The 27020-nt window shown below is 38.4% G+C and overlaps 1 protein-coding gene across 2 annotated transcripts in view; it reads left to right on the top strand.

The window, feature by feature from the left end:
* Positions 1-27020, top strand: part of GPC6 (glypican 6) — a 1192747-nt gene that overhangs the window by 1062253 nt on the left and 103474 nt on the right. For both annotated transcript variants that reach the window (XM_037799716.1, XM_037799718.1), the window contains exon 5: positions 22186-22316. In XM_037799716.1, coding sequence (XP_037655644.1) covers positions 22186-22316 — 131 coding nt within the window. The remainder of the gene's footprint in view (positions 1-22185; positions 22317-27020) is intronic.

Genomic DNA, 27020 nt, shown 5'->3' with positions numbered 1-27020 from the left:
GCATGAAGCATACAAGAATTTGAAGGATGCTTCAGAGAGGACAGCAAACTGGTGATCAAGAGGTCATTGGTACGTTAGTGAGAGCAGTTTTTGACCCAAGCCAGATTAAAATGAATCAGGAAATTATGGGGAAGGGAATAAGACATGGATCTAGGTTATTATTTTTCAGGATCTTGCCTGAGAAAGGAACAGAGAAAAATAGGTCACGGGAGGCAGATTTTCAAAAAGTTATTTTTAAATGGCAGATATTTGCATATGTTAACACTAAAGAGAAACAGAATAACTGTAGGAACGAGGTCTCTGAAGAGGGAGAGGAAGTGGGATCCATAATCAGTGGAGACACAGATGTCTTGGGAGGCATTTTGGTGGCCCCTATTTTCTCACTGAAATAGGGAGCAAATTCATTTGCTGAGAAGTTTCAGCACAGGGCTGGGCATATGGTATTTGCTCAACAGACATTTGTTTTAATTTAATGACTGGGGGAAGTATGTGAATTATGGGATTTGAATTAACAAAAAGCATGAGAAGCAGGGGTGAGTCTGCATTTGACAAGCGGCATTGCATAGTCTGGTTCTCCATCTTGGGTAGATATTCGAATCACCCACGGAGTTTTAAAAACCACTGAGTCCTGGGTCTCACCCCCCAAATCCTAACTGGTCTAGTTCAGCCTGGGCAAGGGGAGTTTAAAATGTTCCCCTGGTGATTCTCACTTATGTTCAAGGTTGAGGATCACTGTTGAATGGGGTAAATTTGAAAAACACACAGAGCAGGGTAAAACACACAGAGGTGATCATGAGAAGATATTGTTGCCTAAAAAATGTAAAATAGGATTTAATAGCATTTTGTCTCTTTTTTGTTTCCCCAAAATATTAAATCCTGTGTATATAAGACAGAGGAAGGAAAACATAAATTATTACCAAAAGATGGAGAATAGTAACAAAATGTTTTATAATATACCAGACATTGGCAATAAAAATTGTCAAGCTATCTATCTCATTGTAGACCATTTAAAAACATGTAAAACAGAGATGTAAATAGCTTTCATTGAGTACCATTTATGTGTCAAGCATTGGATTTGGTTCTTTCATATGTTATCCCATTTAACTTTCTCAACATCCCATAAAATAGTTACTGTAATTGCCATTTCACAGATTCTAAAGTAAGATTCAGGAAGTAGCCACATTTGTGAATTAGAGGAAGGAGAGGGGGAGTCCTACAGTATAAGAAGATGTGAGGAAAAGTTGGGAAGCCCAAAATCAAGGAAGCTGGCTAGTTTCTCCCCTATACTAGATAAAAGTCTGAGGAAATAATCAGAGGACAGAAAATGACTTCCATTTGCAGATGTAAATATTCAAAATACCATCCATTTATATAATGCTACAGGATTCATCCTCTGTTGATTTTGACATTTCATTTTTCTAAAATGACCTTTGTCCTTTAGCCTAGCACTAATCCATTGGGAGGAAAGGCAATAGAAACTTTAATAAGAGATGTGTGAAGATCATGGAGAAGGATTTTATACCCTTGTGTCTCTGCTTTCAATCAGTTTTTCTCTCCTATCCCAATAGTATGGTTAGCCAAGCCAGACAAAAACAGAGAAATTGCTCTTCCCTCTCACGTTTTCGCTAGAATGTCAAAATAATAAATAGGTTAATCACATCAGTCCTATTGACCTGGGGACATCCTTGGCACACACTGCCCTTCGGGAGTGCAGGAGCCTCATTCCAGACCTACCATTGAAGGGTTCAGGCTCTTAGCCTGAAAAGAATCCCAACTTTCTCCTTTTCCTTTTACTTGTGTGAAGTCTGTGTTCTAGGAAGTATTGAACCTTGTCTGAGAAGAAACACCGTGAGGCAGCTCGGAAACGTACAGCCGGGCAGCAAATTTTAAAAACGCAGCAGGCAATCTGGCGTAAGCTTTTATCTGAATAAAAGACACAAGTAAAAGATGAAGAGTCATTGCCACTGGCTTTGACACCTCTCAAGCACTGTGCCACTGTGTGTAGAGTGGATGTATCACTGTCACTTGAAATTGAGTCTGTGGCTGCCACCACTCTTGTTTCCCATGGCAACCTGCTGCCATCCTCAGGACCTACATCAGCAGTCACTGAGGTCTGGAGGGCAAAGGACTAGAGTTTAGTCATTGATCTTCCACATACCTTGGTTCCAGCATCCACAGAAAAGGAAACTAGATGCCTCCTGTGCTGGCTTGTATATTTATGTCCCCCAGAAAAGGCCATATTCTTTAATGCATTCTTGTGGGGGCAGATTATTAGTGTTGATTAGATTGTAATTCTTTGATTGAGTGTTTCCGTGGAGCTGCGACCCACCCAGCTGTAGGTGATAATTCTGATTAGATAATTTCCATGGAGGTGTGGCCCTGCCCATTCAGGGTGGGCCTTGATTGGTTTACTGGAGCCCTGTAAAAGCTCAGACAGGAGAGAGCTTGCTACAGCCAAGAGGGACACTTTGAAGAATGCACAGGGGCTGAAAGAGGAGCTGCAGCTTACAGAGACATTTTGGAGATGGCCTTTGAAAGCAGACTTTTGCTATGGAGAAGCTAAGAGAGGACAAACACCCCAAGAGCAAGAAAGAGTGACATTTTTGAGGAGCTGAAGCCTAGGGAGGAAGGTCCTGGGAGAAAGCCATTTTGAAACCAGAATTCCAGAGCAGATGCCAGCCATATGCCCTCCCAGCTAAGAGAGATTTTCCAAATGCCATTGGCCATCCTTCAGTGAAGGTACTCTGTTTCTGGGCACTTTATGGCCTTTAGACTGTTAACTGTGTAACCAAATAACCCCCTCTTATAAAAGTCAATCCATTTCTGGTGTTTTGCATTCCAGCAGCATTAGCAAACTGGAGCACCTCCCTTTCTACTTCTCATGAGTATGACTAAAGATCAAGCACATTAGGTGAAAACAAGGCTTTAATTGGATTTTATATGTGAGTCACTTCTTTGATAATGGGTGTTGTCATTTCCTATGGCTGCCATAACAAAATACCACAGATTGGGTGGCTTAAAACCATGGAAATGTATGTCTCACGGTTCTGGGGGCTGGCATTCTGCATCAGGGTGTAAGGGGCTGTGCTTCCTCTGAAGTTGTGGGGTTCTGTCAGTGGCTTGCAGGCAATCCATGGCACAGCTCTATCTCTGCCTCTATCACATGGCTGTCTTCTCTGTCTCCTCATGAGGACACCAGTCATGTCAGAGTAGACTCCATCCTAATCCAGTTTGGCCTCATCTTAACTAATAACATCTTCAAAGATCCTATTTCCAAATGGGATCACATTCATGAGACTAGGGGTTAAGACTTGAAAAAATCTTTTGGGAGGCTACAGTTCAATCCAGAACAATGGGTTAAAAATGAAACAGTTGGAAGGATTAGAGTTCCACTACTGTTATATGTATTTATTGAGCGTTTTCAATTTCTGCAAGACCCTGTGCTAAGCGGTAAATGAATGAAGAAACAACAAGGCCATCAATTCATGCCTAACCCTTCTGTAATTAAGATTGTGGAGTTGCAAATAGCTCTTTAACCTTCCCACTGTAACTCAGTCTATGCATTTGCTATACACACAAGGATTTGGAGCCCTCTCATCCTTTCTTTCAACAGAGATTTGTTGTTGAAAATAGCATCTGCTATGCATTAGATGCTGTTCTAGGCACTAAAGAATGAAAGATAAACAATCCTTAGTACCTAGCCTCAAAGAGCTCAAAAGTCTAGCAGGGGAGACAGACTGAAAAACAAATAACCATGGCACCATGTGTAAAACGTAGTGATAGAAATAATCAAGATATTGTGGCAGCCCAGTGGAGGGGACTCTTAGAGAGAAGACTCCAACATCTGTGGTAAAATGTTTTAAAAAGTTGTTTGAAATTAACCCAGTACTTGGCAACATATGTTACCTGAGCAGTATCATAATATGATGCAGGTGCAAAAAAGGATGACCCGGTGGATAGATAACTCGTGAATAGTATGGAAAAGGGAAGTGGGTAAAAAAACAAGAGAGAGAGAGAAAGGAGAAGCAGACAGCATGAAGTGTGAAGAGCAAGGGAAGTAGGTAAAACCTGTTTAGAAGGAAAACTTAGAGGAGAGGGAAGTGATTAAGCAAAATAGTATGGGGGCAAATTACAAACAAAAGGCTGCCAGAACTTATCAATGGTTACTTAATCCATGCCATGTATGACTTTATAAATTAGATCTGTATAAGCCTGTGCCATCAATAGAAATGATTTATATTATCAATTTATTTTATTGGCACTATTCCCAAGAACACTGAAGAACGTATCAGCCGAGTTGGGAGGAAGGTTATTCAGCAGTGTTACTCCATTTTTATTATAAATCTACCCTGGAGTCCAATCCACTTTCCAGAATTTGGAAATCCAAGTACTCACTAGACATTTCCACCTTTACCCCTGAAACTGGACCCCTCATTCTCCTGTAGTTCCCCCTTGGACATCCTGCTCTTCCTGTCTCCATGCCCCTTCTTACTGCTGTTCCCTCGCGCCTGAAATTGCATCTCCCACCTCCCTCTTTGTCCACTCTTCTGCTCGGCTAACTGCTTAGCAGGCCTCAAAAGCCCAGCTCTAGTAAGCTCTCTCTGCTCCCCGTTCTCCCTCCCCAGGCTAGATAAAGGTCTTTCCTTTGAGGTTCCATTGCACTCCGTACATGTTTCCAACTTAGTCCTCATCACACTGAGTTATAATTGCTAGTTTGGGTGTCTGCTTACCCACTACTCTCGCAGCTAGTACATGGCCTTTCTATATCACAGGTACTCAGTACATGTTGACTGATAGAACGGGTAAAGAAAATAATAATGCATTTTTAATAGGCAATGAAGTCAGGAGTCTATGTTTTTGGTTCTGTAGGGTCCTTCATTGATCTAACATGGTTTAGACATTCAAAAGTTTTACTGACATAAAGTGTTAAGTTTCTGGCCAATGCATTTTTTTTTTTTAATAAATAAATTTAAGACAAATTTATTTCAAAAAATACAAAGCGTACATTACAAAACATTAACACCTATTATTTCTGCATGGTGGGTACATGTATGTTTATACTTTTCCTTATTTCTTTACATTTTTCAAAATAAAAAGAAATTAAAATATTGATCCTATCCACTTTTAATATGGAATCACACATACAGGGCCCATCACTTTATGCAGTGAACATTTATCAGACCGACCACATGTTATTACAACAAACTCGTTGGAACAATCATTTACAATTGTGCAGACATAAGAGTCACATAAAGTAAAAATGGAAAAGACCTCTGAGATCTAATCTAAACCCCTTATTTTTTTCCATACTGGCTTTTCAAAGTTACATGCGGTTGGTTATTGGCCAGCACCAACAGAAACACCCTGATCTTGGCTTCCTGAAGTGATCTTTGGTGTAAGTATCACATTTGAAAAATGATTTCCAATTTTGTTTTTATATTTCAAAGTCCAATTTCATGGTACACATTTACAACCTAAACAAATTTTATTCTCTCCATTCATTGTTTTTTGTCAGAACATTAGCAAACTTGCCTTCATGAACTATGTACACTAACTTCCAAGAACAAAGGTTTAAAAATCTAACAGACATAAAAATCAGTTAAGGTGCTCAAAAGAGTCCTTTCCAGCTGGTCTGAATACACCCACCTATTTGTATTAAGTATATACAGCAGTAGAAAATTAAGAATTTCTTCAATTTGAAGAAATGAATCAGTGTTATGATAGGAACATTATTTCTTTAAAAGTTTATCTTTGGAAAATGATCCAGGCTTATTTATAAAAAATTATATACTTTAATGTCTGAATTGTATACTAAAGATTAGGTTAAAGATTATTATTAAAGATTTATAGAAAAACATAAACTTTGACTAAGCACAGTTCCAAAGATTGTGGCCCATGCATTTTTAATCCCAATGGTGGTATCATGAGCATTACATTTTTCATTTTTTTATTTTTCTAAATTTGCTATACTATGATGATGTTATTTAACAATAAAAATAGTAATATTCTTAAAAGCCCGATTCTTCTCAACAACAACAACAAAATTGTAATTCCATGTGCAGTTTTCTTCTGGCCTGTGGTATGTGGGGCAGGATAATTTAAGATAACTGGAGAAAAGGTATGGTTGTTCAGAAAATATTATTTTAGTGTATAGTCTAGAAAGCATTGGTATCTGAGACAATAGGTTTGGTTTAACAGTGGGATAGACGGTTAGCTTGGAAGTATATGGAATGATGGTAAACATACACAGTCTAACAAAAGTTTTGAAGAACAAATATGAAATTTTGGTATCAAAATTTTACAAAAATATTTATAAGAATTCCATGTAAATAAATATATGTGAAGAAAAAGAGATAGACATATATGTATACGATAGACACATCCTCCTGCCAAGAGCCAGAATGTGTTTATCCAATCCAGTAGCCTTTCTCAAAATAAGCTAGTATCAGTATAGCTGTTAGTCTTAGGGTTCTGGCCCAATTCCAACTAAGAAATTTTATTCTGCCTGCTTAAATTCCTCTACTGTTGCCACTCAACACAGAATTCTTCTTCATTTCTCGTCCCATCTGAAGTGTTACCCCATCCTGAAAAATTGATCCACGTACCACTCTAAAGGTGACTGTATTGCCTTGATGAGTGAGGCAATTTTGTTATGTTAAGTGCTTTGGGAAAAAAAGAACTTATAGTGCTCCTGTAGAAATGCAAGCTAGTATTACTCAATGAACCTTCTTTTCACCAGTTGTGCAGTGTAACATTTTCAAAAGGAAGAGGCCTTCTTCAATGCTCTCTATGTGGCATATTCAAATGGACCCATTTCCCAAAGCTTTATGCATAGAAGAAATATGAAAGAAAAAAGAACTAAATACAAATGAAGTTAAACAGCTAATCGTAGAGACTCCAGAGAGGTTGCTAAACTACAACTTCAAACCTAGACCTAAAATTCTGAATTATCAGGGCAAATAGAAAATAATTACATAAGGTATCTTCCAGTGCATCTTCCGTTTTGCTAAGGTCTAAATTTCAAATAGTAGTTTTCAAGAAGTGCTTAGGGTAAGCACTTCTCTGTCCTAACTACAGAATTCAGTTTCACAGACTTTGGAATAAAATAGTTTTTACAACGTTGAATGTAGTTCATGCCACATTTAAAGGACAACCCCATATTTGACAGTACAGCAAGCAACACACTGAAAATTTGTAAATATGCACAACACCCGTTCATTTCTAGAATACATTGACCACTCTTGTTTTAAAATCAGCCCCTTTCATTGTCTTTTAGTTACTGTTCTCTTTCTTAGAAAAAAATCTAATCTTAGAAAAAAAGCACACAATTTATGTGTATTAAGGCTAAATCTGATGTATTAGCAGAAATAACTTGACATGTGTCTCTGGAACCTAGGTAAGGGCACAGACGGGAAAGCATTGTAGATCATATTTTGGAGTTGAATCTATCATCAAACAATTGTTAATCATTCTCTTTTTTTTTCTATTTCCTGGCATTTTCTCTATCCTTTTATCTTAAAACTTTACGTAAGTACTTAAAGAAAATAACAGGAAAATTTCCAGGAAAACATCAAGGTCTTTGACATTAGGTATTTTATTTGACCAAAATTAGGTAATCATTGCAGAGCATCTCTCAAATTTCATGACTCATCTTGATGTTTTCATTAATTCTGAAAGCATTTCTGGGCCTTTCACACTGCTTCCAAAAATGGATATTTTAAAATATTTTTAAATGTTTAGAAGCAGAGAGAGTAATGGTCAAAAGCTTGAGGAGCTGGGGACCATGGCTCGGGACTGGCATCTGGCTCTGTCCTGGGCTCTGGACTACTCTCCGCGCCTGCTTCCTCTTCCTCAAAATGGGACTAAGAACAACATTTACTTCTTGTAAGGATTAGATGGAGTCGTGCATGCAGTGCTCTCTGCAGGGGGTAGGAAGTCGGCATTAAATGGTGGCCCTTCCACACATTTGCCTTTGAATCTGGGTAAGGACTGCCTGATGATCCTCTCTGTATCTATACTTAAATCATTTGTTATTGTCAACTCGACATGTCTGTAAACCTCTTCCATGATGATGGCCACAGCTTGATAACATTGCCTCTCTATTTCAAAGTTCTGCTTCACTTGCATTGCCGTTTCAGGATGGATTCACAGCTGCTGACCCATTTTCTTGTGACTGGTTTTACAAGAATCATTAATGTATTCCTACCTGCTCTGTTAAAGCCAATCTTTTTACACCCAGTTTTCTTTCCTTTAGCATTATTTTGAGAGGAGAATAGTCTTTAAGACCAAGTATTTTTATGACAGGACACAAAACTCCTTCCAGTTTTTTAAAGGTCCACACATCCACATCCTTCCAACCCACACGGCATATGTTTGCGTCCAGGGCCTATGTCCTATCTCCATCCTTCTAACTGTTCTTCATCTCATCGACCTGTGCCTTTCACTCTTAAATTCAATGAATGCCTCTGCCCACTTTCTTGGGCCTTACCCTTAGATCAGTCAGCTTGCCTCAGCCCGCTTATTCATTTTTGTTTTTTGCTTTTTTGTATTTTCCAAATTTTGTATAATAAGCATGTATAAACAAAATCATTTACAAATAAAAAGAAATCTAATAAGAAAGTAGTTCAATTTTTCTTTAAAAAAACAGAGACCTTTAATGTACATTGTTGGTATAAAACATTACTTCCCCAATCATATGCTGCTTCTAAGAACGGAGTAAGTTACTGCCCTCTCATAATCAGTATGGCTGTTTTTCATTGGTAAGTTCTGGAACTGTCTGAACACTAAGAAAAGACTCAAAGAGAGAAAGTGTGGCCCCACAGCTACCCACAGCAGTGAAGTCTGCTTACTAAAGTTCCCAGAGGCGCTTGTTTGCTCGATGCAGGAGCAGGACCCAAGAAGTACACTTTCCAACACACACATACACACACCCATGCCCACCTACTGAGACCGAGGCAGGTCTCCTTGGTTAGATTGGCAAACCTCGGCGATTCACTGGTCTTAAGTATTGCCTGCAATGAATAGGACCTATCCTAACCATTTACAACCTATGAGACTTGGGGCAAGTTACTTTACCTCCAAGGTCTCAATCTCCACAAACAGTAAAGGGGATAATAGTAGTTCTTACTATTCATAAAATGAGCCTCTATGCCTAAAACCATTAGAGCAGTACCAGGCCTATTGAGAGTGTGCAGAAATGTGTGTGTTGTTATTACATAGTTATTGTAGTATTGTTTATATAAATGTTACCCACTGAAAAAATCTCAGTACCTCTCTACAGTGTTCTGTCTGGATCTTGTACTCTTCTCTCTCTCTCTCCCTCTCCCTCTCTCTCTCTCTCTCTCTCTCTCTCTCTCTCTCTCTCTCTCTCTCTCTCGCCACCCCCTCCCTCCCTCCCTGTCTCTCTCCACACTCCACACTCCTCTGCTTGGTTGGAAAGTGATCTTTATCTTCACTGTGGAGTATTTTGAAGATAACTTTAAACAAGATGTAAAGACAAAGCAAATAGCAAAAGTTATCTTGCCATTTCTCCACGTGAGTCTGAGATGAGAAGAGACGAAGTCATCACCTCCTAAAATGAGTTTTTCTTTTTTAAAACAATCCAGCTTTTTTCTTTGGGTCAGGACATACTGCCCTTTTTCATTTTCCTTTTGGTTCACATGGCATTGAGCAACAAAATAATAAAAAATAGATGTATTTTTAATAATAACAGAATACACACACGGAGGAGAAAAGGGCTCGCCTTGCTTACTGAATTGCCCACTAATCACTGTGTTTGCACTCTGCAGGGAATTCTGACAACACACCTGACTTTTCATTTATTTATTTTTTATTGGTTCTGGGAGAGGTTCGTGATTCATTCTGCGCAGGTTGCAAGCTCTTGTACCACAGGAACAAGTGGTCTATGGGGTGATTTGCTTTATTAACTTTTAGGGCAAAGGAGGGAAAAATAGAAGAATTGCTTAACTGCAATATCCTGGCAAAAAATTTAGACTTTTTTATTTCAGTGATTAACTCTTTGGAATCTTTAACTCGTCCTGTTTCTTAATGATAGATTAGCTAATTGTAAAGAAAGAAGTTGCATGTTGGGATAGAAACACGTCTGCCTGAAAGACAGTAGAAGCAGGCAAGTCACAGCCCTGCCTCTCATGCCTGGCAGAATTACTAGATCCTTCCTATCTCTGAGCCTCCGTGTCCAGCGGATCAGACTAGATACTGTCCTCTTTTGGTAGGGTCATACCACTTTATGGATGATGATGAAATTAAAAGTTTAATGTTACCTTTGTTGGGAAATGAAAGAAACTCTCCTCTCCATAAAGATATAATAATCATGGTGTCCTAGTTTGCTAATGCTGCAGAATGCAAAACACCAGAGATGGATAGGCTTTTATAAAACGGGGGTTTATTTCACTACACAGTTACAGTCTTAAGGCCACAAAGCGTCCAAGGTAACACCTCAGCAATCGGGTACCTTCACCGGAGGATGGCCAATGGTGTCCGGAAAACCTCTGTCAGCTAGGAAGGCAGCTAGCATCTGCTCCAAAGCTCCGGCCTCAAAACGGCTTTCTCCCAGGACGTTCCTCTCTAGCAAGCTTGCTCCTCTTCAAAACATCACTCCCAGCCGCACTCAGTTAGTTCCCTCTCTTTGAGTCAGCTCATTTATATAGCTCCACCGATCAAGGCCCACCCTGAATGGGTGGGGCCATGCCTCCATGGGAACATCTCATCAGCATCATCTCCCACAGCTGGGTAGGGCACATTCCAAGCAAATCCAACCAGCACCAAAAACTTCTGCCCCACAAGACTACAAAGATAATGGCATTTGGGGGACACAATACATTCAAACCGGCACACATGGCATCCCAGTTAGCGTTTGTTGTGCTACATGCCTTATGTTGCATTTACCCCTTGCAGTAATGTAGGAAGCATCTCTGTTATAACAGAGGAGGAAAGCCTCACAGAGGTTAAATAACTTGTCCAAGGTTACAGAAACTGGTGGCAGATTTCAAGGCAGGTGTTCCTGACACAAAACCTGTGCTCTCCCCTCGCCTCCACTCAACCTCTCAAGGAAACAGTAATGAACATCCAAGCTGGTAAGGGATTCAATGTGATACAAATGTAATACCCAAATTAATAGAGAGTAAGGAGGAATATGGGTGCTTTTATAGGTTTATTGAGGACAGTTGGGGATCATGATCATTGAAGGAAGAGGGTCACTAAGAGAGGCTTCCAGAGCAGCTGACTTAGGGGAGAACACAGAGGAAAGAGAAAATGAGAAAAATCATAGGTAGGACAAAATGCTTTATCTTTATCATCTATTGCTTTCTCTTTCAATATCCTCTTTAAAAATTGGTGACACGCTTGAATTTAGTAAGTAAATGAAATGCTGGATAAGGACACTGATGTCTTTTTCAGTCACTTAGTATACTGAACGCAGCAAGAGAGGATAAAGGCTCTGGTCCAGGGGCTGCAGCTTATACTGAATGAGTTGCTTTCCTTTTTCGGATGTCAATTTTCTAAACTGTAAACCCAAATGGTTGGTCCAAATTAATCCCATTAGATACCAAAACCCTTAGGAGGCACTGTTTCAGCTTGCTAAACCTGTCTCAATGCAATATACCAGAAGTGGGTTGGCTTTTACAATGGGTATTTATTAGTTTACAATTTACAGTTCCTAGGCCATGAAAATGTTCAAACTAGGGCATCAACAGGACGATACTGTCTCTGAAGAAAGGCTGCCGGCATCTGGGACACCTCTGTCACAGGGGAAGGCACATGGTTGGCATCTGCTGTTCCTTTGCTCCCAGGTTTGACTGCTTTCAGCTTCTGGTTCCAGTGGCTTTCTCTTTGTGTCCTGCAGATCCTCTCTTAGCTCCTCCGAGGCTTTTCTCTCTAAGCTCTCTTGGCTTTTCTGTCCTTTATCCTCTCATAATGGACTCCAGTAAAAGGATTAAGACCCTCCTTGAATGGGGTAGGTCAATATCTCAAATTGAAGTAACAATCAAAAGTTCCCACCCACAACAGGGCTGCACCCACAGGAATGGATGAAAAGAACATGGCCAGTACATAACAGCCTCAAACCAGCACAGACACTATGGATATGAAGATAAGAAAGACATAGTCTTTCTCTCAGAAAGGTCTTTATGAACTCTTTATCCCTTAATTTCTGACTTATCATCAAGACAAAGACTGATTAGCTGATGTGAATTATTTGAACATTCCCAGGTACCAATGACAAAATAATCTATTCATATGAAGAATAAAAAATAAAACTTAAATGAAGGGTTATGGTTGGTAGTATACACTTAGATGCCCATCAAATTCTTGATTGACATGGTTTATTCTCTCTAGCTTGTGATGTAACTAAACACTTCAGAATATAAGACAGCAGTGAGACAATGATTAGGTGAATATATTATATTTTTATGAACTATAATGCATCTTTCTACTAAAAAGAAACCAGCATCTGAAAATGAGTCCTATAGATTCTAATTTCTGTACTGTATTAGGACCACTAATATATTCTTTTTCTCCACTATTTACACTTTCTTTTGCAGTGTTGAAGCAAAATAAGCCTCTTTGTTTGCACTGGTTTCAGAATTAAATTAGTTTGTATATTTGTTCCCTCCTCCTCTTCCTGGATTTGGTTTCAAAGTAAACAGTTATTTTCATTAAATTCTTTTTTATTTGGCTTTAGTTCTTTAGTTACTGTAATTATTCTGGGTGGCTGTCCTGTTTTATTTTTGAATCAGGTATCTGTGCATTTAAGTTGCATTTAATTGGTTCACTTCCATTATCTATTGTTTGCTACACTTTGTGTTACAATGATTTCTTTAGCAAAATCTGACTCCTGTCATGGGGTGATCTTTTTAAAAAGCATTCTTGTATGACCTAACCACCATATGTAGGAAAAAAAAGATCATCAATTTGATGTTTAGTGAATGTGGACAAATTACAGAGAATAAACAAAAATGACATTCATCGCAGAGATTGTTTTGAGGTTAACGGCAAACTCAAAGTCTTGAGAAGCAACCGGAACTACCTTGTTTGGTAAACCCAAAAAAACAACATCTTTTTTTCAGGTTAACCTAGAAATGACCTCTGAGAGAAACAAAAACCAGCCATACTTTTCAATTTCAAGCTAAAAGTACTAAAAAGTTATTTCTACCTAATAAAAAAGTACAATAAGATTCCAAATTCCCACAGAAACTCTTCATCTACATTATACCACATCAAAAGCCACAGAAGGGCCATTTATCCTGTAGACCAGTGCTAATAAAGTTTTGCAGGCATTTGATTTTTGCTATGTTATATATAGCAGGGGAGTAGGGTTTGGAAGTTGTAGGGCAGAGGGTAGCAAGTTGGTTTCTGTTACATTACTAGAAGAAAATATAGGAGGATTTTTTCATTTGTTCCACCAGTTCATTTAACAGATATTCATTGCACACCTCTTAGGATCTGGGTGATGTTCTAGGGGTGGGACTACAGCAGTGAACAAAATAAACCAAGTTCATGCCCTCTTGAAGATTATATAATGGTGGGAAAAGAGGGACAATAACATAGAGACTATATGTATATCAAGTCAGCAATGATGAGTGCTACGAAGAATAAAGCAATGGACTAAGACTAACTGAGTTTGTAAGGTAGTTTAAAAGGCTTTTCTGAAAAGTTGCATTTGAGTAGAGATCTGAAGAAAATAGCAAGTTATGTAGATAACTTCCAGGTAAATGGAACAGCAAAGGCTGGAGAATGCCTGGCCTTTATTCCAAGAAAAGCAAGAAAGCAGTGAGTGAAAACTGAGTGATAGTAGAGTAGGTCAAAGAAATGACCTTCAAGAAGGGAAGGCCTATAGAAGTATGATGCAAGACCAAGAAAAATTAAACTAAGTGAATGGTGTGTTTGATGGCACAAAATTAAAAACTTCTGCACAGCAAAAAACCTCATAAACAAAGTCAAAAGATAAACAGCAACTAGGGGAAAAAAATGGTAATTCATATCACAAAAGGCAAGTTTCTTTAATATATTTAAAAAAAAAGAAAACATCTTTACGTCATAATGAAAAAGATCAATAATACAACAGAAAAATAAATGGACAAAGACTATGAAGAGAAAAAGCAATAGAAATGGTTTTTAAATGTATTTTCAAATGTTCAACATTATTTATAATAAGGGAAATGCAAGTTAGAACCACACTAAGATGCCCTTTCTTATCCTATCAGATTGGCAAAGATCCAGACGTTTGATCCTAACATCTAAAAGTTTGAGAGTTAGAGAGCCAGACACTGGCACGTATCGCTGGTGGGAATGTAAACAGTTACAGCTTTTATGGAGAGAACTTTGGCAAGAGCTATCAAAAATCTAAACGCCTGTATCTTTGACCTGCCAGTTTCACTTCTAAGATTTTATCCAACAGATTTATTTGTACATGTGTTAAATGAATTATGTACAAGGCTATTCACTGCAGCATTATTTGTAATAGCAGGAAACACGGGGATATGTTGAGTAGTGGGAAATAAATTAGAGGGAGGGGTGGAGTCTGATTATGAATCTCTTTTCAGTTCTTCGGCAGATAGAATGACAATGACTCTGTGTTTAGAAAAATGTGTCTGCCATTGGTTTCAGGAAGGATTGGCTGTTGGGAAAGAAAGCAGTCACCACTTCAATGTCATTTGCAGAGTTCTGACTGTGCTCTGAAAGGAGAGCCCCTGTGCGTGGGGCTGGGGGACACAGGGCACTGGCAGTGGCAGGAAGCAAGACTGGTAAGGTGGACACAGGCCAGATTCTGAGGGGCCTTTTTTACCCCAGGCTGAGAGGTTAAAACTTTATCCTGAAGGCAGCAGTGACTTTTGGAGCAGAGCAGTGACCTAATCAGATTTGCATTCTTTAAAGACCACTCTGACCACAAAGAGAAGAGATTAGAGAGCAGCAAAGCCAGAAGTGAGGAAAAGGTTTAGTTCAAAATATCAGAAATATGGACCAAAATGGGGGGTAGGGGGGCGAGATATTAAACTTGTTTGACAATCGTATTCATCTGAATTCTAGGAGTGAAAGGGTCCTTAAAAAACAAAATCAAAAGTTAAAAACTTCCAAACAGACATGGACCTTCTGACTCCATAATCTCAAGTTCTCTACTCTCGACTCTGCACTCTTCTGGCTTTTCTTTGCCTATGCTGATTGTGGGTTCCTGTCCCCACTAGTTGTCCTCTTTCCAGGCCTCCCCTTTGAAGTACATTTCTGCCAAATGTCTCATGAGCATTTTCAATTGGCTGAAGGGAAACAGTGTGTTTGCTCAGTGCGCCAGTCCTCAGGTAAGCCACAGCAGACGTCACTGACTCTACCCAGGTCACAGGGAAAACGAGCCTGTATATAACAACATGGATGTTTACATATATATAACATGGATGTTTTGTTTCCTATATATAACATGGATGCCTTTTTTGTTTCCTTTCTTTTTCCTTTAATGAGTAACTGGGTGAAAATGAATGTGAATTTACTAGAATGCTTTTAAAACTACTTGATTTTTAAAACTTGTTTTGTATGCTTCACGGTGAGGAAAATAAGTATTGATTCGGCTTAAATGGTGCTGCCAGATATAAGAGTGAATGAGAATTGCTTCTAATAAAAAAACCAAACTGGGTGCTATAGAATTCTGATCACACAAAATAATGAAGTAGATTGTGCTCATAGATTTCATTTTTGAAGAGTAGATTATTGGAACAAATTTAGAAGATTTACTGGAACTCTTAAATGGCATGTTATTAACTTAGTTCAAATTTCCTTCACAGGAAGGAAAAAAAATTTTTTAATTTTCATATGCTTTACCTGTGTCCCTTCAAAAAGACTGTAAACTCCCTGAAGATGAAAACCTTGTACAGCTTCTGTATCTCCCACCAATTCATAATGACAAAATGACACTCCTTGGAACATAACAAATACTTAATAAATTGAGTTGAACTTATTTGAATTAAATTTCCAAGTCTATTTCTACCCTTTAATTACTTTGGAAAGGCTTACTAACATTTCATTTAAAAAGAAAGGACTTCCTGTTTCCTCCAAAAGGTCTTGAAAATCATTCTTTTCCAGTTTAAAGCTATGGCATTCAGCAAAGTCATTTCTGATTTTGCATCTCTTCTTAAAAATAAACTTAAAATATGTGTATGATCACTTGAAGTAATACTTAATATGCATATAATAGAGGAGCATAAACATTCAGGAGGGCCTGGGGAAGGACAGATTTCAAGCCAATGCCATCAGGAGATCGGAGATAATGTCTAGCTCCCAGTATCAGAGCTTTTGATCTTCATAAAGTCAAATACTTTGGGAAAAATCAAAATCTTCTCCTTCTTCCAAACCTATTCTATATGCCTCTCATGCTCACATCCCAGGGGAAGCATATATCCTAATCTGAGGTAGCTGGCATGTGTTTGGTATACTGTACCTCTCTGAGAGTCTGCAGAGTTCTGACTGTGCTCTGAAAGGAGTGCCCCTGTGCTTGGGGCTGGGGACACGGGGCACTGGCAGTGGCCGGAAGCAAGACTGGTAAGGTGGACACAGACCAGATTCTGAGGGGCCTTGTTTTTTCTTGACTATTCCAATGTTAGTGAGCAGGGGATCCATCATAAATGTTACATGTGTTAAATATCAATTGACTAAAAAAAAATAAAATAAATATTATCAATTCACTAGAATTCTGAAAATGTAGATCCCATCAAACAAACAGGGGAAAATTATCTCTGAATATGTTGTTAATATCATAATTTAGCTGCTCCTGTTTTCTATCGCTACATAACAAATCATCCCCAAATTTAGCTGCAACAACCATATTAATGTAAATCATAGCTCTATGGGTGAGGAATTTGAGCAAGGCTCAGCTGGTTGATTCTTCCGCTCTACCTGGTGTTTGACTGGGGACACTCGGTAGTAATCAGCTGACAGATAGGCTGATGGAAGGCCCAAGAGGGCTTCACCCACATGCCTGGCACCTTAGCAGAGGTGCCTGGAAGGCTGGGCTCCAGTGGGGCTGTTAACTAAGATTCCTCCATGTGGCGTCTCAGCACGGTGGTTTCAGAGAAGTGCCTTGCTAGAGACGGGGAACGGAAACTGTGGTCTCTTAAATACTAGGTCTGAAAACTGGCACAGAGTCACTTCTACAATTTTCTATTAGTTACAACAGTCACAGAGTCCACTGAGATTCAAGGGGAGGGGACATAAACCCCATCTCCCAAACAGAGCAATGTCAAAGAATTTGTAGTCATCTTTAATTGACAAAGGGGTACATCATGAGAAAATAATGCAGCTTTGTATCTCTCACTAATGAACTCATCTATCAAAAAGCAGCTATTATCAAAACATTAATGTAATATACAAAGAGCACCAGCTATCTATCTTAAAGTCATCAGAGTGCCTTTTACTCCTTACTTCTTGCATCCATTGTTATCAATAATTCCTCCAAGATATCTTGCAAATTGCTTCACTCCTTTCTACTTCCACTGCCCACAGGTAGTGCCTTACATGTGCCAGGCATTGTGCTAATGGTTTTACAAGCACTATCTCATTTTATCCCCAAACCATCACTCTGGGGTAGATATTGTCATAATCTCAATTTCATAGATGAAGAAAATGAGGCTTTGGGACATTAAGTGACTCATGCATTATCTCACAGCCATTCAATGAGGAGGCTAGATTCAAACCCAGGAACCTCACTCCACAGCCAGCCACCTCACCCCTCACTCCTGACTTGTCCCAGAGATTCAGCTTCACCTATAGTCTGACTCCTTACCTTTGTATGGACACCTTCTGGTTGAGCTGCTATATACTTCCTCTGTCCCAAATGCACAATTATGTTCCTGAGTCAGTGTCTGTCTGTGTATATCAGAAGCTCATGCTGAAATATCAGTGGTTTCTAATCTATCTAAATTTTATTCTCCTTTTAGAAAGAAAATAATATGTACTACTCAAGCAAGGCAACAGTCTTCTATTTATAGAGAAATGAAACTTGTACTAACCCAGTAGATACGTTGGGAAAGAACCAGACAATCATTAGCTGACATACAATAACTATCTAGATTTAATTGGCAATAGATGACTCCAAGAATAAAGTTAAAAATAATGTTCCAAATATTTCAAAATATAATGGTACAGAGATAATTAAGATAGCACAGGATGGTAGCCTCTGGAGTAACTGAGAACCATGTTGTGATTTAATTGGTTTCAGAGAAACTTATCAACTACTGCCTTGATGTCATAAAATTATTCCATGTTTTCTTCTCTTTAGAATGAGAAAGAGACTGAGATGTCCTTAGATATGGCTTCCTTCAATCCCAAAGCAGAGGGAAGGTTCTCCTTACACCAGGAAAGCACGATGGTGACGGGTTGACCAACAAGTGGGTAGCAGGCCAGCTCAGCAGGGGTGTACGTGACAGCTGGGGGGAGGCTGCGCATCTGAGGCCTGAGCCAAGGAAAAGCTGCCATATGCTCTGAGACCTTTTCCATGTCACTGGAATGGACAACTGTGACCTTCCATTGACCCTTTCCCACCTCAGATGTGTTTGAACTACAGTCCTAAAGTCTGTTACTGTAAACACTATCCTTTATAGTGGAAATGCAAAATGCTGGAGGAGTTTACTGAAAAGCTGCTTTACTTTTTGTGGCCCTGGGGCCTATCACACATATTTAGAATGAGCTTTCCTCTCATTCTTACCAAAAACCTAAGTATTATGTATAGGTACAATCAGCGAGTACATATTTTATGCAGACATCTCATGCACAATTTTGCCTGAGTTTTTTCAGGAGTCAGAATAATTGATATTGAGGTTTTTTTTGGGGGGTGTGGGGAAGCATTATGGTCCATCAATGTAGTCATATACATTTATACTATTTAAAGATGTTTCTATTTATAAGAACTCTACTTGATCAGCACAATAATAATTACTACTTTTGTATAATACTGCTATGGTTTTGAGACTATCTAAATTGGCTTTTGAGTCATCAAGGGAGAATTTAATTAATTCTATTTAATTAATTTTTATTTATATTGTTGAGTTTTGTTTTTTGAAAATTATTAATAGCTTAGAATAGTGTGTACTGACTGGTGATCTAAATTAAAGGAAAAATAAACACCTACAATGAAGATTTGTTGTTTTAAATTAGTCTGCATAACAAAGCAAATGAATTGAAGTAAAAAATGGAAACACAGGAACAAGCAATTTGTGTAAGTGTGGTCATTCGGTTGTGTGTTTAATAGTGGCAGCTCATCAGTAGGATCACTTTTCCCACAGGTAAGAGGCAGCTGCTTAGGAAAGGGTGTCCCTAGCAGGATTTATCATGATAAGGGTGGGGTAGAGGTGGACCATGAAGAGAAATGAGCTCGCAGGCCTAGGGACCTAAAAGGAGGTGACCCTGTGGTGCGGAAGGAGCATGGAACAAAAAGTTGGACATCCCAAAGAGAAACTTTCTGACTTTATGATACAAATCAAGAAGCTCTTGCCTTGTCTACAGAAGAGAATTGTCTGTGTCTTAAATTCAACAAGAAGGAAGAGAATCTTCTCAGAGATGTTTTGGAGTCTCTAAGATCAAACCATGACTCTATGTTAAATTCGAATGATCTAATCCAAAGATTTGCCCTTTTTGCCCAAGGTAAACTGCTTTCAGACTTTCATTCTTGCTAAAGCCATTACTATATCAACTCAGCCTACTCAGGTTGGGGTAAATATATCATGCTGGACCAGCACCATTTGTATAATGGTTTATGCAAATGCACATATAACATACACAATTAAGCGCACCATAGTTATCGGTTCCTGTCATCGCATTTGTGAATCATTCCACTGTGCAAATTCTTTTTCTGGGACAATGATTTCTTGATTCTTTTAGTAGGATATACCTATCCAGAGAAACTTGCTCATTTGTCGTAATTACTCTTCATCAAAAAGCTTGCTGGGAAGTCTTACAGTAAAGAAGGTTATTTTTTATAAACACACAAAATAGATATTTTTAAAAAGCAGAAGAAGCAGACCAGCTCTCTAGCAATATTTAACCACCTTTCAAAACCTTAAGGGAGAAAACATCTTTAATTTCAATATGCTAAAACAAAACAATGTTCATCCTCTGTCCGCATTGCCAGATAATTAGGTCATTAAGATCTGGAGAAACAGCTACTTTAGATATAAGATCCTGCTGTGACCTACATAGATAAGTTTGCATTACGTAAGGAAAACAGCAGGAAGTTTGTAGTTAGAGCTACTTTTTGAACCCTTGTTCAAACATACATTTTTCATGCCTCTTGTGTCCATGAGAATAGCATGGGGCACGGTACTGGGGCTGTGAAGGTGGGCTCAAGGGACCTTCCCACTGCAGTTGTACTTCCCTGGATGCATACGCTCAGTCATTCCACAAGGAACACAGCAGGGACTCAGTTATGGGATTTGGCTGAAAATAGTTGACAGTTGCAATAGCTGATGCTATTTACAAAGCATGGTGTGCTTTGAAATTGTGACTCTGCTTCCCCAATAGTACTGTATCTTTCTTATAAAAAGTCATCTATCTTAAAAGGCTCCTCACCAGTCTAACCCATAGCTATTTATAACACTGGCAGATTTTTGATATTGGAGTTTGCTCGAACATGTTAATATCTTCTATATAATAGAAATAAAATTTGGTTTCCTCGCACTACTGCTATAAAACAGCTCTATAAAATGTGTTACAGTAATAATATATTACATCTAGAAAGCAGGTTTTATGATATATGTTCAGTATGTTTCCAATTGCATGCTTTAAAAATTTGTGCATAGAGGAGAGAAGTATATACCAAACTGTTTACCATGTTTTTCTGGGATTATGAGTGTATGTCTCTTCTGCTTTTTCTAAATGTTTGATAATAAACAGGTCCTATTTTGACAAAAAGAAAGTGTTTCAAGATTGGCTCCCAAGACCTTTGACAATGAGAAGTTTGAAATCTATGGTGTCTATATGTTGAAAGTCTAGGCTATTCAATACTATTGCCACTAGCCACAAGTGGTTATTTAAAACTTTATTTCAATTAATTAAAGCAAATTTAATAAAAACTTAATCCCTCAATTATAATAGCCACATTTCCAGAAAATTCTATGTGACAGGCCTGGGAGAGAACGCATTACTAAGCTATGCCCTGGATGCTAACGATGGAGGGTGGACCAGTTTCAGTGGCATAGAAATGGGCATGTGCCCTCTCCATAGATAACCGAGAGATTCCCTGTCACCAGTCTCTTTTATACACCTCACTAACCTGTGGCCCAGTAAGTTCAGAGTTTTCCATATCCATACTGCTTGTTGGAGACAGAGCATGGACTAGAACTAGAACCCAGAGCTACTAACTCCTAGTTCACAGCTCTTGCCTCCGTATCACTATTACCATCTTGTTCAGAAAACTAAAGCTTCCTAACAATACATCAGTTCAATGAAATTCACTATAATTTCATGGACATATTTGAGAGCTTGCTATGTGATAGGCACCATAGTAGCCCTTGAATACACAAAAACAAGTAAAACAGGTTCACCTATCTTCAAGGGGAGCCAAGGTGCAAAAACAGAAAGGCATGCTAGGTGGAGTATTGGTGCAAATAGGGACAGATATATTCTTGAGAAATCCAGAAATGCTTCACACGGGAAGATGTGCTTGAGCTGGGTCTTGACATTTATACATTCATATTCACAAATCAGTACTTCTCCAATATTCCAGTTTTCCCCATACGCCAGAAGAAGAGAGATCACACTCCATTTTTAAAATGCAGCTAATCCATCACCTACCACTGTGGAATAGTCAGATATTTTGTTTCACTTCTCTCTCTCTCTTTTTTTTACTTTGAACACACTTGCAAATTATTTATATAAGAAAAGACTTGTATCCAGACTATGTACAGAACTCTTAAAACTCAATAATAGGGAAAACAACCCAATGCAAAAATGTGCAAAAGATTTGTGTTTCACCTCTTAATTTGAATTGGTTTTCACATTTCATTTTCAATCTTCAAATGAAATAAAATGCTATTTTAATATATAGTCATCCATTTCATTTTGGACTATATAAAAGCAAATAAAAAATTCGAATCAATGGTGATTCGTCAGCTTGCAGCTTTGGAAATGTTTAGCACAGGTTAAGAACCTGGAGTTCCCGGTCCTCCGATAAAGCCTGTTCCTGTATTTTGACAGATGCAATGCTCTTGGTGGCAGAGAGACTGGAAGGACCATTCAACATTGAGTCGGTCATGGACCCTATAGATGTCAAGATTTCTGAAGCCATTATGAACATGCAGGAGAACAGCATGCAGGTGTCTGCAAAGGTATTTGCATTAGTCATGTACTTACTAAAAAGGAAAGTGCAGTAGTCTAAAAATGAATTAACTAGATATGTCGTTCGGGATTATAAATTCTAATACCTTGTCAGTGAGCGTTTTCTGTTCAGCCACAAATTTGCTACTTCATTAAAAATGTCTAACCAAATGGCACTGAGAAAGGAAGCAGTCTTTTAGTTCACAACTACTCAATCACGAAGGAATTATTGGCTGCCAAAAAGTTTCAGAGAGCCCTGGTTATGTTGATTAATCCCTCACATTTGTGAGCAATTTGGGGGAGAATTTTCTTTTTAATGCTTGAAACTTCTGCACACTCTCACCCTATTTTCTCTCTCTGGTAATTTCTAATAATATTGTCAGCTATGCAAACCAGGCAAATATTCTATGTGTTAAATGGTAAATAATTAAACATCCCATCCCACTTCCTTTTAAGACAACGGTGAAACCTTCATTAATGAATCTTCAGGAGAAACTGCTCCTTTGTATGAAGTCAACCACACATTTAAAAAAAAAAGGACATTTTAATAAATCATATGAGACAGAGCTCCTGGGTTTGCAGCTGCAGAATATAAATATCAAGTGCACAGTTTTTATTTGTCTCTGCCCAGTTGAAGATAAACAGAACCCACCTTAAGCAAAATTGAGAAGTTTGCAGTGGGTCTCCAGCCTTTCCTTGCATCACCTCTTTTCTCCCACACTGAAGACTGCACAATGCCCTTCTGTTCTCTTTACCATCCTCCCTGTCCTGAAATAGTAACCATTTTGATATCATTCCTTTAAACCTGGTGAGCTAGTGATTGCATTTTAACTAGAAGTCATTCACACTAAAATGTTATGTCAAACAGTTAACATTTTTCTCTTTCTTGTATTTTTTAAATCCTTTGTGAAAGATATTTCACACAGAATCAAGGGGGAGGGTATGGGTGGTAAAAGAAATTGCAGCACAGAAAGAGAGCCGCAGAATCCTATTAGGTCTCTTTGGCTGAGTATGGACCAAACTAGAGTTGAACCTTTCAGGGTAAACTGATAGGAAGTGGGATAAGAAGGGAGCTAGCCCAGGTCCTTTTCTCTTCCTGGGAGTGGCTGGGCCCAGCCTTCCATAGGCCTAGTTATGGGTTTTGATGGGCTTTGGACAGCCCATGTAAAGGACGGTGCTCCAAGTTGCTATCACCTGTTGGAGAAATAGCAAGTCTGGGGGCTCCATGAACATTTTCTGGACATATTCCATGGACATTTTCTTTCTTTCCTGTGGAAAAGAGCAATCATCTCCTTCTCTCAAATCTGCTACCTAGAAACCAATTAATGTTGTTTTGAAAGGCTAAATATTCCAGCAAAGCTTGCGTAACCAAGCTCTACGTTTGCTGATGTTCAAAACAGCTCTAGAGAATAGGTCATGGAAGAAAACATTGGTAAGAGTGTCTGTGATTTGAGACCATCATGCACTTCTTAGAAGTAGAAGTCTCTTTCAGTTGTTGTGTGTGCATACACATTCAAATCAATACTCTACTACAAATTTTCCAGGAAGTTAGTAGGACTCTATTCCCAGAGTGTGGATAAGACATTTTTACAGAATTGGACCAATAATAATGTTTATTATTTAATAATGTTGCTGTTAATATAGAATGCACTTTAAAAGACACATTTCTTTGTAAGAAATGTCAAAATCAAGAGTAGCAATAACATAAGGCATGTGAGAGTACATTCAGACATACCATATACAGGGTTACAGTCTGAAAGGTCATAAAAGAATAGTACAAACATTGTCAAATGAATTAGAAATAAAAGAAAAATGTGTATCTGGGGGTCTTGACATAAAGAAAAGAAGATGAGGAAGGTAAGGAGAGGGAAAGAAAGGAACAGCTAGCTGCGCTCTAGGGGAAAGAGCAATAGAAGGTCAGGAGTCTGATCTGGAAGAGGGTGTTAAGCAAGGACCAAAGCCATATCTATATTTAATATAGTGGTTGGAATCTCGATAAATTTAACAGGAAGAACCAAAAGGATTTGCTGATGGATTGGAATGTTCTGAAAAGAGATTTTATTTCATCAAGGGAATGGAATTTTACTTTAAATTTGGAAATACGTGGTTTTATTTTCCATATAAACCACATCTGTGAAATAACGCATGAGCTAGAGCCTACAGTCTACATTCTAGCTAAAGGCTTGAAGGTTGAATCTTTCCTTTTTCAAAAGAACCCTTAGCCACCACTGATAAACAATCTCAACAAATTACAACTTCTTGTTTTCCAGACATCACCTGGGGTATTTGCATAAACAGAAAAATCGTTAACTTTGCATAGGCAATCTTTGGGTGAAACCAGAAGCTGTTTCCTAATTGGGAGCCAGATATCCTGAGAGTTGTAACACTTAGAAATTAAAATGACTTTTTACTCCAGGATATGATTGGCAACTTGTCCTTGGAAAATCATTTATCTTATTAAAGCAGCTTTCTGATAGAAGTCATTCCCAGAGCTTCTTTCAGAAAAGCAACAATATTAATAACTGCCAGCTCATTATTTGTAGAGTGCTTACTGCCAGAGACTATAGTAAGTGGCTTACAGGGATTATATTATGCAATATTTATAACAGTGCTTGCAATGAGATAGGACTTTCCCCTATTTTGCAGGTAAGGAAACCAAGGCTTAGAAAACTTAGGTAACTTACTGAAGTCTCCTGATGTGTGAAGGTTACAGGAGTGTCTTATTTCATTGCATTATAACAATGCCAGTTCCTAAAAAGCCCATCCCACCCAAGGGCAGGGTTAGTTAAATATTTGCCGAATAGATCAATTATTAAGAGAAATTTCAGTAGTCTTCGGTAAAACCTGTATGAGAAGGTGGGGAAACACACCTGGTGGCAAAGCCAGGGAGGACTCAAGCAATCTGTCTTTCTGATTCTAAGTTCATGTCCCTTAAATCTACATCACAGTACTTCCCACCTTCCTAAATTCTAATTAAATATTTCTCTTATCTTGCCTAATGCTCCACTGCTTCCAAACTTTCCAAAAGTTTTAATAGTTAAAAATATAAAGTTCTGCCTATTTCTACCTTCTGTATCTGAAGTCAAAAGATAAACACACCACAGTTTCAGATATGAAATCCCCTCCCCTAATGTAGTAGTCCTCATAATATCTGGAAAAGGAAATGGCTAATCTTTTTGTACCTAATAACTGAGATATTGAATTAATAGAATTTTCAGATTAATGAAATGATCTATTATCAGCATGAATGTTCTTGCTCCAATCTTGAATGAGGTCTATTTTTTAAAATATTGTCAGATCCTTTTTCTTCTCCAGTGTAACCCACAATTATGCTACTGGGGGTGGGGCACATTGAGATTCCCTTTAAAAAAAATGCATTGGCTATAACAAATTGTATAATCCAAGTTATGTTTTGGTAATAACATTATGACATTGACTTCAAGCTCTAGATTTGTATACCCTTTGCATAACATAATATATATATATCTGTGTGTGTATATATATATATATATATATATATGCATTTTTAAAGACTAGGGACAATAACATATTAAACTCTTCTTAGTTCCCTTTTGGGCATAGAATCACCTAAGAACAATGATGATCATCGTGACTACCACTGACTGAGCACTTACTATATTCACTCAACAAATACCCTACCATGAACCAGGCACAAAGAACACAGCAGGGGACAAAGTAGAGTCCCTGCTCTTGTGTTGGTCTTTCTATATGCCTTATATATTTATTTCAAATCCTCCCTGCAATTCATTTCTTCATTTTATAGGTGGAAGTTAAGTTTAGGGAGATTAGGTAGCTTGCCTGAGGTCATACACTAATGAGTGGCAGAACTGGGATTGCATCCCACATCTGTCCCACTCCAGTGAAAAAGATTTTCCCAACATTTTGCACTATTTGCTCAGTAAGTGCCTTTCCTCCATGGCCAGACATACTTCAGCATTGGAGGAATCAGCCGTCTAAGGAAGGGATGCTGCCTGAGACATGCAACAGGAGACCTATTGATGAGAAACACACGTTGTTGGTTAATCAAACCACAACCAAGCTACTCCATTCACGAATTTCACAATCTTCATCAAAGATAGGGAAAATCCCTCATTATTCCACAGTCGTTATTACCCACCCAAATTAGAGGAGTTCAGAATTTTGCAGGTTTGTAGAAATACAGCAAGGAAATGGAGGGGTTGGGGTGGGGGTTGTGGATAGCTTGCTAAATCTTTGCCCCTGAATTTCAGATGTGTTGATAATCTCCTTCTTATCCTATCAAGAAAGATGAAAATTTGTCTCACTAAATATAATTTAACTGTATTAGGAATAATTTCAGAACTAATCTGGGGAAAGACTGGTTTGTCAGATATAATCTAAATTAAGAAGGAAGACTTATTAAATTCCAATGGAAACCATCCATTCAATTAATGCTTATTACAGACAAGAGTGGAACCCATTACAGTAGAACGGGCAGCCTGCAGGTACTTAATTTTCTTCAGATAATTCTTCCTGAATCTATGACTGAAAAAAAAGGTGAAAAAACCTAAGAGAGCAGGAAAGAGAGTTTAATACTTTCTGCCTCTAACTAGTGGGTCTTAGTTTCCTCATCTGTAAAATGAGAGCTTGAGCTCAACACCCCCTTCCAGCTCTAACAGTTCACAGTTTTGCAAGCATCATCCCTTTGTTAACTATACAGTTTTCTTTTTCTAGCA

The sequence above is a fragment of the Choloepus didactylus genome, chromosome 12 (genome assembly GCF_015220235.1).
Source record: "Choloepus didactylus isolate mChoDid1 chromosome 12, mChoDid1.pri, whole genome shotgun sequence".
Lineage (NCBI taxonomy): Eukaryota > Metazoa > Chordata > Mammalia > Pilosa > Megalonychidae > Choloepus > Choloepus didactylus.
The sequence above is the reverse complement of the archived record's forward strand: the minus strand, read 5'-3'. Positions and strand labels throughout refer to the sequence as shown.